This window comes from Ochotona curzoniae, unplaced genomic scaffold, assembly GCF_017591425.1.
Source record: "Ochotona curzoniae isolate NIBS_2020 unplaced genomic scaffold, NIBS_Ocur_1.0 contig_4909, whole genome shotgun sequence".
Taxonomy (NCBI): domain Eukaryota; kingdom Metazoa; phylum Chordata; class Mammalia; order Lagomorpha; family Ochotonidae; genus Ochotona; species Ochotona curzoniae.
Window position 1 is genome coordinate 59,087 of NW_024466416.1, and position 13,944 is coordinate 73,030.

At 49.7% G+C, this 13,944-nt stretch overlaps 1 protein-coding gene across 2 annotated transcripts in view; it reads left to right on the top strand.

The window, feature by feature from the left end:
• The first annotated feature begins 691 nt into the window (after positions 1-691).
• Positions 692-13,944, top strand: part of PRCC (proline rich mitotic checkpoint control factor) — a 29,105-nt gene continuing 15,852 nt past the window's right edge. The window contains exon 1 of one of the 2 annotated variants that reach the window (XM_040988523.1): positions 692-1,442. In XM_040988523.1, coding sequence (XP_040844457.1) covers positions 975-1,442 — 468 coding nt within the window. In that variant the 5' untranslated portion in view covers positions 692-974. The remainder of the gene's footprint in view (positions 1,443-13,944) is intronic. The other variant, XM_040988522.1, reaches the window with a different exon arrangement.

Here is a 13,944-nt window from a genome sequence, read left to right on the forward strand (position 1 = left end):
CCGTGTTGAGCCGAGGAGTTTCGAACAGGCCCCTGGCTCCCAGCGATCCGCAGAGTATGGCCGAGGCCAATGGGCGTGGTGTGCTCCTGGGTGTGCATCCTGGTCATGGCAAAGGAGCTCGCCACATTGTTTCAGCTATTTTAAATGTTTATTATTAGGCCTGTAGCCTTGCTTTCTTTCTGGAGGCTTGCAGCTTCGTTTCGTACGGATTTCTCGGCTCTTTTACCGGGCGTATAAGAGCCTTTTTCCCAGGCTCAGCCGACTCTGAGAGCTCCATCAGTTCATTTACAGATCACGTTTCCTTTAAGCTATTTACACCGCCCCCCGCCGGCTCTCCGCGTTCCCCGGACAATCCTCCACCTTCCCAGACTCCCTTTCTTTAGCACGGCACTCTAAGTACACCACATTTCCCATAAATCCTAGCGCGTCCTAGCGAACTTCAAGTACCGAAATGCTCTCCTACAATCTCGGTGACTACCGCGGTGGCCGATGGGGCTTGTAGTCATTTTAGGCAGTATCACGTAAACAACAAAACTACTCAACCCACAAGCCCTTGCGCCAGAGGCGGGCTTCCCTCAGTCTTTCTGCGCGCCACTTAATCCGTCCTCGGACTCCAATTCCCGCCCTGCCTTGTGCTGAGATCCCTGTGGTGGAGAACGGAACTGTTTTCAAAGTGTTCTCTGGGAGTGGTAGTTCTTATGTTGGTGCGCCGAGGAGGAGGCGGAGTGACTCGGCGGCCATTAGCTGTGTGTAGTTGTCCGGGACTAGGAGCTTAAGTGAAGAGGGAAGGCTTTACTCGGTGGAACTCACCCATGGCCATGGGCTCTTGCCGGAGCTAGACCTAAGAGTACAGAACAAATAAGCTTTTTGGTTCCCCGCCCTTTTGAAAAGCGGGGCCTACTAGGCCTCCGGGCATCCCCGGTCTCAAGTAGGCCTTGTCTGCCGGCAAGGGCGCCCCAAAGGCGGGAGGCACCATGTCGCTGGTTGCTTACGCCAGCAGCGATGAAAGTGAGCCGGACGAGGCTGAGCCGGAGCCGGAGGAAGGGGAGGCAGAGGCCCCTACATCTGGGCCCACTTTAGGGGGCTTATTCGCTTCTCTCCCTGCACCTAAGGGTCCGGCCTTGCTGCCCCCGCCCCCTCAGATGCTGCCCCCAGCCTTCCCCCCACCGCTCCTGCTGCCCCCACCTACCGGAGACCCCAGGCTCCAGCCTCCTCCCCCGTTGCCCTTCGGCCTGGGCGGCTTCCCCCCACCTCCGGGGGTGAGCCCTGCTGAGGCTGCGGGAGTTGGGGAGGGGCTGGGATTGGGGCTGCCCTCGCCCCGAGGCCCTGGCCTCAGCCTGCCCCCCCCTGTCGGCGGTGCCGGGCCCACCCTGGGGCTTCCCAAGCCAAAGAAGAGGACTGAGCCCGTGAAGATCGCGGCGCCGGAGCTGCATAAGGGGGATGTGAGTATCGGCTTCCCCCTCTCTCCCAATACTGTCCGTGGAGTTAGAGTTTGGCCTTGGGACGGACTTGAGGAGGTGGAAAGATTGGCTCCCGTAAACGTGTCCACTGACTGGAGGTGAAGTTGGTCAACTTGCTAGGGAGTTAGGATGCAGGCTCGGGACACATGGCATCCTTCCGGGGGGCACTGAGTGCGGCCAGGCCTGCCGTGGTCATGTCTTCACTCTCCTCGTCTCCTGGACACTTGAAGTGGGGCTGCTGAATGCCGAAGGAAGTGTGTTTGGTGGTGGGAGGGGGTAGTTAGACAAGATATTGAGCATCTGCCAGATGTTGGCAGAGAATCCTGAGCGATAACCATGCTGTTCTCAGAAGCTGGGCTGGCGTGGGGTGGTCAGAGAAGTCTGGGAGGGGATCGGCTCGACCCTCGGCCCTCTCTTGTCCGGTTCACCAGGGAGGTGGTGCACACTGTCTCTAGAAGAGGCAGGCTAGCTGAGGTGGTGTTGATGGGTTGCAGTGGAAAAGTACCACAAGGCCTCTTGGTAAGGGTGTGGGACAGAGGAGGCAGATCACCTTCCTGGGAGAAGTCAGTTGGGGGGTGCCAGCTCAGCTTTGGAAAGCGAGAAGTTTCTTGCCCCTGCTTTGCCTTGTTCTCCCCACTCTGCTAGTGGGTTTTTTTTTCTTTACCCTGGCTGTTGCTGTTGATTCTTCCTCCAGATAATCTTAAGGTTCTCTCCCTCTCTTCAGTCAGTTGTGGGTTAAAAAGGATCATTCTCAGTGCAAACTTTTCCATGCCTTACCTTTTTATGTATTTGTTATTCCTTTAGATTAGTGTCTGTTTACAATTTTTATGTATTTTAAATTTTTTATAAGATAGAGAGGGGGAGGAGAGAGATCAAGATCTACCATCCCTTCATTTGTTCCTCACATTTTCACAGCTGCCAGGGCTGGGCCAGGCGGAAGCCAGGAGCCTGCTGTGGCACCGTGCTGGCCTCATCCCCTACTTAATTAAGTGCAACCTCTTGTTACCTGTTGCATAGCACTTACACCATCTCACATACCATATACACATGTATATATAGCTACTGTGGTATGCAAACTCTATGAAGGTAGCAGTTTTTTGGTGTTTTGTTTAAATCCAAGAGACAGAGAGAGAGCCACCGTGCACAGGCTCGCTCACCAGCTGCTCGCAGTGGCTAGGACTGGTCTGTGCTGAAGGGTGGATCCCAGACTCAGTGCAGGTGTCCCAGGTGAAGTGCAGGAGCCCATGTGCTTGAGCCATCACTGCCTCCCAGGGGTGTGCATCAGCAGGAAGCTGGAGCCGGCAAGCGCAGCAGGGTGTCTATCCAGGTACTCCCAGTACAGGATGTGGGCCTGGTGACTGCTGGGCCAAAAGTGTGCTCCCGGCCCATCTCTGTCACCCCTTACTTTGTTTATTTGTTTTGTAAATTTATTTATTTGTATTGGAAAGGCAGGTTTACGGAAAGAAGAGACTCAGAGAGAAAGAGTTTTCATCTGCTGGCTCATTCCTCAAGGGGCCGCAGTGGCTGGAGCTGAGCTGATCTGAAGCTAGGAGCCAGAAGCTTCTTCTGAATCTCCCACGTGGGTGCCAGGTGGCAAAAGCTTTGGGCCATCCTCGACTGCTTTCCTAGGCCGCTAGCAGGATGCTAGGTGGGAAGTGGAGCAGCCGGAATATGAATGGACACTGATAGGGGATGCTCCTGTTGTAGGCAAAGGATTAGCCTGCTATGCCACTGCTCTGGCCCCAAAGTAATTAATTCTGAATTTTTTTCTTTTAGATTGATTTATTTGAAAAGCAGACTGACACAGAAAGAGACAAGATGAGAGAGAGAGATATCTTCCATCCTCTGCTTTACTCCCCAGATGGTCACAACAGCCAGGGATGTCCTGGTCCATGCCATGAGCCCAGAACTCCATCTGTCTCTCCCATATAGGTTGACAGCGGCCTTTACACTGTGGCCATGCTCTGTTGCTCTCCTAGGCTTGTTAGCAGGGAGAGCAGTCAGGACTCAAACTGGTGCCCTGATACGGGATGCTGGTATCACAGGTGGTAGCCTACCTGGCTGCGGCCATAGCCCCTGTTCCTAACTCAGCTGTTGCCATTCATCTGTTCATTCAGTGTTGAGATGTTGCTTTGTGCCTGAATTGAGTGTGTCAGTAAACGTGATGGACTCTGCCCCAGGGAGCAGCTTGGAGAGATAGATAGGGAAATTGATCTTAGTCAAGTCAGAGAAGAACCACGGTACAGCCTGTGCCAGGGGAGTATACCACCAAGGTCCTTATCCAGTCTGACAAGGTTAGGAAGGCTCCTAGATGGGGGAGGTATCGAAATGAAGCTGAAACAGGTGAGTAGGAGGAAGCAGGAGATGCTAGAGTGGAGAGTACATGGGACAGAGGCAGCCAACTATAAACTCTGGGAGGTGACAGGGAAAATGAGGGTCTCTTGAGTGAGAGAGGCCCAGTGCTGGTGCATGGTGTGGGCCCAGCACAGTGTGAGATGGGGCTGAGGGCAGAGGCCCTGGGACAGCACAATGCTTGGTTTGGCCTTCGCGCTTCATTCTGGGCTGCTGGTGAGCTCTCAGGCCGAGCAGGCAGACTCTAAGAGCCTTGGAGGGAGCAAGCCTGGCTGAGATGCAGTGGGAGAGTTGCTCGGCACCTGAGTGGCAGGCAGAGGGATAGAGGAGGGTAGGGACCAGGGGGTCGAGATCTGTTTAGGTGGTAGAAGCGTGAGGGTTGGTTGTAGAGCATGCAAGCTGACCGCCCCCTCTTAGGGCGCAAAAGGTGGTATGGTGCTGCCATTCACTGAGGGACTGTTAGAGGCAGAGTTGATCCGGGATGAGTTAGCCTTCTTTGGTTGCAGGGTCAGAAGCCACCCATGTTAGCCTGAATGTCAGGGTGTGATCCACATAGCCCATGTGCTGGGGAGAGAGCTGGTGGAGGCTTGGCTGCTCTTTGGCCTTTGTTGAAGGTGAAAGGGGCCACTCACTCACATCTTCTTGGGTTTGTTCCTGTTAGAGACCAGCCCAGATGGAACTTCAATGCTAGAGCCAATTCTAATTTCCTGTGAGAGAGAATTGGAATGTTTGGGTCTCCGTCAGGCCATCCAGTCAACTGCAGTCAGGAGAGTGTCAGATTCTCCATGCAGGTGCCTTCCAGGATCCCCTTGGTCAGCTCCTGGGCATGGGGAATGAGGAGGGATCCTTGTGCTCCTTTTCCCCTATGCTGTTCTTGCTGTGACCCCAAGCCATTTTGGCTGATTCATGACCTTAAGATTTAGGCTTTTTTTTTTTTTTTAAAAGATTTATTTATTTTTACTGGAAAGCTAGATTTACAGAGAGGAGAGAGAGGAAGGTCTTCCATCTGCTGGTTCAATTCCATAGTGGCCACAACAGCTGGAGCTGGGCTGATCCTAAGCCAGAAACTAGGAACTTCTTCTGGGTGTCCCATGTGGGTGCAGGGTCCCAAGGCTTTGGGCCATCTTCTGCTGCTTCTGAGGCCATAAGCAGGAGGCTGGATGGAAAGTGGAGTAGAGGGGTCACAAACTGGTGCCGATATGGGATGCTTGTACCAGAGTGTGGATGATTAGCCTGTTGAGCCATGGTGCTGGCCTCCAAGAGACACCAGTTTTTTTTGGACAATCTTTACATAGTTGGTTAGGGCACAAAGGGTCAAGGGCTGCAGGAAAGTGGGAAAGACCATTGTTTCCACATTATTGCCTTTTTTTTTTTTTCCTGTATTTGGGGTAAGGGGGAGACAAAGGGAGAAGCCCTATCCAGCCTCCCACCCATTCCAGGTCCCTGACGTGGGGCATACTGTGAGGGCTCTGCTCAAATGGTTTTGATAGTTCATTAGTTTTAAATTGCTGCCAGTCTCATGATTCCAAGCACGATGAAATCTCTCCAGAATCCACTGGCTGACCTAGTCCACCTTAGAGTCTCTGTTTGCCCAGATTTTTACTGTCAACACATGGTTGGGGTAGTTGATTGATTTGTTCTGTCCTCTGTTCTCTGTTGTGGTACCAAGTGTCCTGTGCAGATTCTGATGGACTGCCATATCCTCCACGTGCACCTGGATATGCTATCTACTGCTCCGTCTGAGCCTCTGAGGATGCTCAGCTTTGGCACTTGTACTCCATGGTCAGACCATGGAACCTGCACTTCTTTTCATGGTTTGGGTTCTGAGATCAGCAGTTCAGTTGGAGGGATCCCCAAAGAAACTTTGTCTGAGGTGATCCCAGACCAGATTCTTATGTGTGCATGCTAGTATAGGGCCTGGCATAGTCCGTTGCCCCAATGAGCTGGTAGTTGCAGTTGCTGGGTCATTTCTGTTTCCAGCCTTGTCTTTCACAAACCAATGGGTGTTGCAGTCCAGCCTGTTTCTGCTCACCACATACATGGCTCCCACATAAACCAGTGGGAGCTGCAGCCTAGTCAGGGCGACCCATAAAACCCCCACCAGGTCGGCCCCTGCCCTGGTTTCCGTGCTTGCCAGTATGTACAGCAGACTGCTCCAGTGTGTCCTTCATCTCATTCAGCTCTCATGTCAGTGGGCATTGAAGCCTAGTTCAACCCAACGGGGCCCACTATCCAGCCCCACACATGCTGATGGTTGCCATTCTGTCTAGCCAGGTCTGCCCCTTTCCTGACACCAGTTTTTTGAAATAAGGATGCACAGAAAGCAGAAAGGAAAAGAATAATTTTGTGTCATAGAATGTGTATTCAGGGCCTGGCGCAGGAGCCTAGTGGCTAAAATTATCACCTTGCATGTGCCGGGATCCCGTATGGGTGCCAGTTTTAATCCTGGCAGCCCTGCTTCCCATCTAGCTCCTACTTGTAACCTGGGAAAGCAGTCGAGGACGGCCTAAAGCCTTGGGACCCTGCACCTGCATGGGTGGCCTGGAAGGAGCTCTTGGCTTTTAATTGGCTCAGCTCTAGCTTTTGTGGCCGCTTGGGAGTGAACCAGTGGAGGGAAGATCTCCCTCTCTGTCTCTCCTTTCTGTAAATCTGACTTTCCAATAAATATAAACAAAACTTAAACAAAAAAAATGTGTATTCTAGAAATCTTAGGTTGAGTTGGTGTTAGTATCACCACTATTTTTCTTTTCTTTTTTTAAAGATTGATTTATTTTCATTGGAAAGTCAGATCTACAGAGAGAAGGAGAGACAGAGAGGAAGATCTTCCATCCTCTGAATTATTTCTAGTGGCTGCAGCAGCTGGAGCTGAGCTGATCCAAAGTCAGGAGCCTCTTCTGGATCTCCCAAATGGTGCAGGGTCCCAAGGCTTTGGGCCATCCTCTACCTCTTTCCCAGGCCACAAGCAGGGACCTGGAGGAGTAGTGGAACAGCCAGGATATGAACCGGTGCCCATCTGGTATTCTGGAGCATGCAAGATGAGGATTTTAGCCACTAGGCTACTGTGCCAGGCCCGCTACCGCCCTCAGATTGTTCACTCAACTGGCATAAAACTCGGAGCTCTGAGGCTATGATTCCATTAATTTTTGTCATTTCTAGTAACCAAATACTAGAGGTGTCTGGTAGATTCATGTGAGGTTATACCTGGCTCGTAGGGTAGTGGGTGTAGGGTGGTGTTCGTGAGTGATCTGCTCAGGGTGTGACTCTGTGCTGGCCACTTACTCCTGGAGGGAAGCAGAAGCTTAGAGAATGGGGGTGAGTGACCCAAAGCCACATGACAGAAGTTGCAGAGGTGCTGTTTTGTTCTGTCTTCATGCCTTCTGAGAAAAGATAGAGTGGGGCTAGTTGTGGCACAGAAAATTAATCTGATGTTTGCAGAGGATTAAATTTATCAGTGCCAGTTTTGAGCCCCAGCCTCTCAGCTTGCCATCCAGCTTCCTGTTAATGTGTTTAGAAAGGTTGTTGGTGGCTCGCTTGGGCCGCTGCCACCTGTATGTGAGACCTGGATAGAGTTGTAACTTCCAGGCTTCAGCCTGCTTTGGGCCTGTCTCTTGTAGGTATTTGGGAGGTAAACCAGCAAATGGACAGTATTTGTCTCTGTCTCTCCCTTTCCCCTCTGCCTTTCAAACACATCAAATAAATAAATAAATAAATTGATAAATAAATAAATAAAATTTGGAAAGATAGCAAAAGGAGCTAGAGGCAACCTAAATTTAGAAAGCGATATAAACAAGAAGCACAAAAATTGGAGGGAGAAAAAATTCCTTCCTGATGGATATATGTAAGCAAAAGGTACTGGGGACCAGTGAATCTAAGTTGCAGGGCCCAGGGTGGTAGTGGGCAGGGCGTGGAGCCCTGGGGGCCAGGGTCTGGCTGGGCCCTTCTTTCCTTCTTGGCTGCTGGCCCTGGCGGTGAGTGCTTCTTGGAGAGGGCGAGCGCCAGAGCCTGAGGAGATAAGAGGGAAGCAGCCGCTGGGGACGAGGGCTCTGGTAGCTGAGTAGACCCTGCGGGTCCCGGCTTAATGGGAAATGTCTGCTTCCGTTCTTGCTCAGCAGCCTCAGGTATATGTGTCTTGTCACTTCTGGCAGATGAAACAGAGAAGACAGAGGTGGCCATCGAGGCCAAAAAGAAACACAGTGCTTTCTTCTTCAGAGACATCTCAGCCTGTGCCAAGAGGAGAGAGAGAGAGCGAGTGAGTGTGTGTATGTGCTTGCACATGTATGCATGTGTCTGGCTAAGCACCCTCACCCCTGGGTGCTCTGATGCTCCAGGCATAGCACTTGATCTTGTTGGACAGACCCACTCTGATTGCCATCTGCTGGCCTTCAGTACACTCCAGGGTTTGACTCTGCATCTTCCATTTACTATGTTCCCGAGTGTAAAACGCTTGGTGGTTTCTCAAGAAGTTAACACTCAGGTCCAGTGCTGTGATATTGTAGGTAAAGCTGCTGCCTGCAGTGCCAGCATCCCATATTGGCATCAGTTCCAGTCCTGGCTGCACCACTTCTGATCTAGCCCTCTACTGAATCTGGGCTGGGAGAGCAATGGAAGATGGCCAGAGTGCTTGGGCCTCTGGACCCAGGCTTCGGCTTGGTCCGTCCCTGGTCTTTGGAAGAAGTATCTCTTTCCTGGTTCCTGTGTTCTGCCTGGCCTAGCACCATCGATTCTGGTCACTTCAGTGTAAACCAGTAGAGAGAAGACGCACCTCTCTCTCTAGCTCTGCCTTTTGCTTATTTTTATTTATTTATTTATTTATTTAAAAGATTCATTTATTTTTATTGGAAAGGCGGATATACAGAGAGGAGAGACAGAGAGGAAGATCTTCCGTCCAATGATTCACTCCCCAGGCGGCCACAATGGCTGGAACTGAGCCAATCCAAAGCCAGGAGCCTCTTCCGGGTCTCCCACGCGGGTGCAGGGTCCCAAAGCTTTAGGCCATCCTCGACTGCTTTTCCAGGCCACAAGCAGGGAGCTGGGTGGGAAGCGGGGCTGCCGGGATTAGAACCGGTGCCCATATGGGATCCCGGGCATGCAAGGCGAGGACCTTAACCACTGCGCCATCACGCCGGGCCCCTGCTTATTTATTTTAAGATTTATTCATTTTTATTAGAACGGAAGATTTACAGACAGGTCATCTTCCATCCACTGATTCACTCCCCAGGTGGCCACAATAAGTGGAGCTGAGCCAGACTGGAGCCAGGAGCCTCTTCCAGGTATCCCATGTGGGTATGCAGGGTACTAAGGACTTGGGGCATCTATCCTCTGCTGCCCTCCCAGGGAGCTGGATGGGAAGTGGAACAGCTGGAACACAAACCAGTGCTCATATGGGATCCTGGAGCTTGCAAGGGGATGATTTAGCTAATTGAGCCATCACACTGGGGCCAAGTTTGTCTTTCAAATAAATAGAATAATATATATCTTGAAAAAAGGAGGGGGATGGCATGATGACTCACTTGGCTAATTCCTCCCTTTGCAAGCACTAGGATGCCAGGTGGGCACCAGTTTGTGTTCCTGCTGCTCTGCTTCCCTTCCAGCTGCCTTCTTGTGGGCTAAGAAAGCAGCAGAGGATTACCCAAGTCTTTGGGACCTTGCACTCATGTGGGAGACCCTGAAGAAATTCCTGGCTTTGGATTGGCTCAGCTCTGGCTGTTGTAGGGAATGAACCAGTGGATGGAAGACTTTTCTGTTTCCTTCTCTGTGTAAATCTGCCTTTTCAGTAAAAAAAAAAAAAAAAAAAGAGAAATCTTAAAAAAAGAAAGCAGAGACTAAAAACATACGTTGTACAGGAATACTTCCAGCAGTATTCCCAGTTCTAGCTGAAGGCAGCAATGTGTCTGCCAGCAGGTGAATATGACACATCCATACACTGAAATGTTACTCAGTCTCAGAAAGCATCAGAGTTGTGATACATGGTGGAACAATGGGTGGGCTGTGAGGACATTATGCTCAGAAAAGCCTCTGTCGGGCCCAGCACCATGGCCTAGTGGCTAAAGTCCTTGCCTCGAACACCCCGGGATCCCATATGGGTGCCGGTTCTAATCCCGGCAGCTCCTCTTCCCATCCAGCTCCCTGCTTGTGGCCTGGGAAAGCAGTCGAGGACGGCCTAAAGCTTTGGGACCCTGCACCCGTGTGGGATGCCTGGAAGAAGTTTCTGGATCCTGGCTTCGGATCGGCGCAGCACTGACCATTGTGCTCACTTGGGGAGTGAATCATTGGACAGAAGATCTTCCTCTCTGTCTCTCCTCCTCTCTGTATATCTGACTTTGTAATAAAAATAAATAAATCTTTTTTTAAAAAAGAACCCACTCAGGGCTGGAACTGCATAGACAAAGGTGCTATATTCCATGTGTTATATCTGTTTAGAGGTTATCCGGGGCTAGGAGGAGGGGTATTGAGTTACTGTCGAACATGTACAGAGTTCCTGGTAGGTATCATGAAAAAGTTATAGAAAACAAATGGCGGTGATAGTTGCACACTGTTGTAAATGTATTTAATGCCATCATTTAAGTTGTACACTTAAAAATGGTTTTGGGGTCCTGCACAGTAATCTAGTGGCTAAATCCTTGCCTTGCAAATTCCAAGATCCCATGTGGGTGCTGGTTCCTGTTCCAGCTGTTTCGCTTCCCATTCAGCGCCTTACTTATGGCCTAGGAAAGCAGTAGAGGATGGACCAAAGCCTTGAAACCTGGCATCCATGAGAGATACCTAAAGCTCCAGGCTTTCGGCTTCAGATCCTCTTAGCCCTGGCCATTGTAGCCACTTGGGGAGTGAACCAGCGAATGGAAGATCTTTGTGAAAATCTGCCTTTCAAATAAGAATAAATAAATCTTTAAAAAAATGATTTAGAAAAGTGATTACATATGTAAATTTTGTGGTATATGTGATTTTAAAAGATTTGTTTATTTTTAAAGATTTACTTATTTTTATTGGAAAGGCAGATATAAAGATATACAGAGAGGAGGAGAGACAGAATGAGCTTCAGTCCAATGATTCACTCCCCAAGCGCCCGCAACAGCCGGTGCTGAGCTAATCCAAAGCCAGGAGCCAGGAACAACTTCTGGGTTTCCCACACAGGTGCAGGATTCCAAGGCTTTGGGCTGTCCTCAACTGCATTCCCAGGCCACAAGCAGGGAGCTGGATGGGAAGCAGGGCTGTCGGGATAGAACTGGCGCCCATATGGGATCCTGGCGCATTCGAGGCGAGGACTTTTAACCAATATGCTGTTGCACCAGGCCCAGGAGCTAGAACTTCTGATCTCCTTCATGGGTGCAGGGTCCAAAGACTATGGGCCATCCTCTGCTGCTTTCCCAGGACATAAGCAGGGAGCTAGATTGGAAGTGGAGCAGCTGGAGCACAAACTGGTGCCCATATGGATGCTGGCACTTGTAGGCAGAGGATTAGTCATTTGAGCCCATGCACTGTTCCCCTCCTTTTTTTTTTTTTTTTTTAATGTATTTATTTTTGTTGGAAAGGCGTCCAGAAGCATTTTGAGTAGATGATGCAGCTGGTTGAAGTTAATACGAGGGGCATGTCCTCCTGTTTGCCCACTCTCCTCCTCCCTTGGCTTTCTCTGGCCACAAGTAGATTATTGGGTATTTTAGAACCCTGCTGCTCAGCTTGAAGAAGTAAGGACTTGCTCTTGCTCCTCCCTTAGAGATGAGTAACAATGACTTCAAGCCCAGCACATTTCTTTTTTTTTTTTTTTAATTTTATTTATTTTTATTACAAAGATATACAGAGAGGAGGAGAGACAGAGAGGAAGATCTTCCGTCCGATGATTCACTCCCCAAGTGAGCACAATGGTCAGTGCTGCGCTGATCTGAAGCTGGGAACCAGGAACCTCTTCTGGGTCTCCCATGTGGGTGCAGGGTCCCAAGGCCTTGGGCCGTCCTTGACTGCTTTCCCAGGCCACAAGCAGGGAGCTGGATGGGAAGTGGGACTGTCGGGATAGAACCAGCGTCCATATGGGATCCCGGGGCGTTCGAGGCAAGGATTTTAGCCACTAGGCCACGGTGCTGGGCCCTGATCCCAGCACATTTCTAAATTCCTTTAGCATTTGTTTTAAGAGACTCTTCATACGTAGTTGGGTTATGCCATGGCTTAAAATGTGGTTCAGTAGAAGTTTAGTATAAAATGCACAAGGAAAGGAGACTTGTGAGTTGTCATGGCAATCCTCTGAATCCAGAAATAATAGGGTATTCAAAGTCTTCCTACAGATTTTCTTCTCCTGCTCTCAAATTCAGATTGTCGGTATAATGGAAATAGTCTTTGCCTGTGACATTTACAGAAAAATTGAATTTTCTTCCCCCGGTTGATCTGGTCTTCAATCCTATTAGCCATAGGACAGTTTGCCACACCACACAGTCCTGCTTTTCGTTTGTCACAGGATATGACAGCTGAAAGAGAAACATGTACAATTTTATAAAGATTAACTCAACTTTGGATAAAACTTATTACCAGATTGCTGCCGTTGGACCTGTCACCTAACTTGTTAAATTTTTTTTTTTTTTTTTTACGGCCAGCGTGATGGTTCAGTTGCTAAATCTTCGCCTTGCAGTGCCGAGATCCCATATGGGTGTCTGTTCATGTCCCGGCTGCTCCACTTCTCATCCAGCTCCATGCCTGTGGCCTGAGAGAACTGTGGAAGATGGCCACTTCTCCACTGCACGCACGTGGGAGACCTAGAAGAAGCTCCTGCTCCTGGCTTTGAATCGGCTCAGTTCTGGCTGTTGTGGCCACTTTCACTTTACAATGAAGGGCACAGCTACATGGATCTTAACATCTGCTAGTTCATTCCGCAAATAACCACAATAGTCAGGGTGGGTCAGAGTGAAGATAAGCAAAGCCTCCATCCAAGTTTCCCACATGGGTGGCAGGAATACAATTACTTGAATCTGAATCATCATCTGCTGCCTTCCCAGGCATGTTAGCAGAGAGATAAATTGAAAATGGAGCAGCCAAGACTGGAACTGCCACTCCAATATGGGATGTTAGATGCGACGCTGATGTTGTAAGGGACAACTCAACTCCACCATGTCACAACACCTATTCTGTAACGTGTGGGAGTATAAAGATTTACTTATTTTTATTGGAAAGGTAGAATTATGTAGAGGAAGAGAGACAGAGAGAAAGATATTCCATCTTCTGGTTCACTCCCTGAATGGCCATGAATGATTGGAGCTGAGCCGATCTGAAGCCAGGAGCTTTTTCCGGGTATCCCATGCAGGTGTAGGGTCCTGAGGCCTTCGGCCATCTTCTACTGCCTTTCCAGGCCATAAGCAGGGAGCTGGAATAGAAGTGGCCCAGCTGAGGCATGAACTGGTGCCTGTATGTGATGCTGGCGTTTATAAGGTGAGGATTTAGCTATTGAGCCATTGTGTTGGACTGAGCCTGTTGAAATTTAAACATGCCCTTTTCCAACCTGATGTCCCAACATCACCCATCTTTGGTGGATGATGTCCTACTAATTCTGACTCATTTGTGCCTGTTGTGTAACTGCTAGGTTCACCACATGTGTACTTCTGCCTTTACTGTGACAGCAAGAACTGTTCCTTGTAGTGGAATGCTGCCAGTCCGTGGTCGGGGGGCAGTGTTTTCCATTCCTAACTGTTGCCAAATATACATCTAGAAGCCGATAAGGGCAGGCAGTCTGGGTACCTAAATGTGGGGGATGAAGTGTTGTGCAGTGACTGTCACAAGACAGACTCCTCCTGCCTGCCCGAGACTGCCCTGTGGACCTGTGACTGTCATCTCCCCCCCAGCCCTGCCAGCCTCATTCTCTCTGCTTCTATGAGATGCCTTGTTTGGGACTTCGGGATGAGAATAGGCAGTGTTTGTCTTTGTATGCCTGGATTATTCCATTTAGTATAATGTTTCTAATTCCATTCATATCACAATTGACAATATTTCCTTCTTTTTTCAGGTTGAATGTTGCTGGGGGTGGGAGTGTGTGTAGGTCACATTTTCTTCTTTTTTTTAATCAAGTTTTTTTTTATTTGGAAGGTCAGATTTACAGAGAGAAGGAGATATAGAGAAAATGATCTTCCATCTGCTGATTCACTCCCCAAGTGGCCAT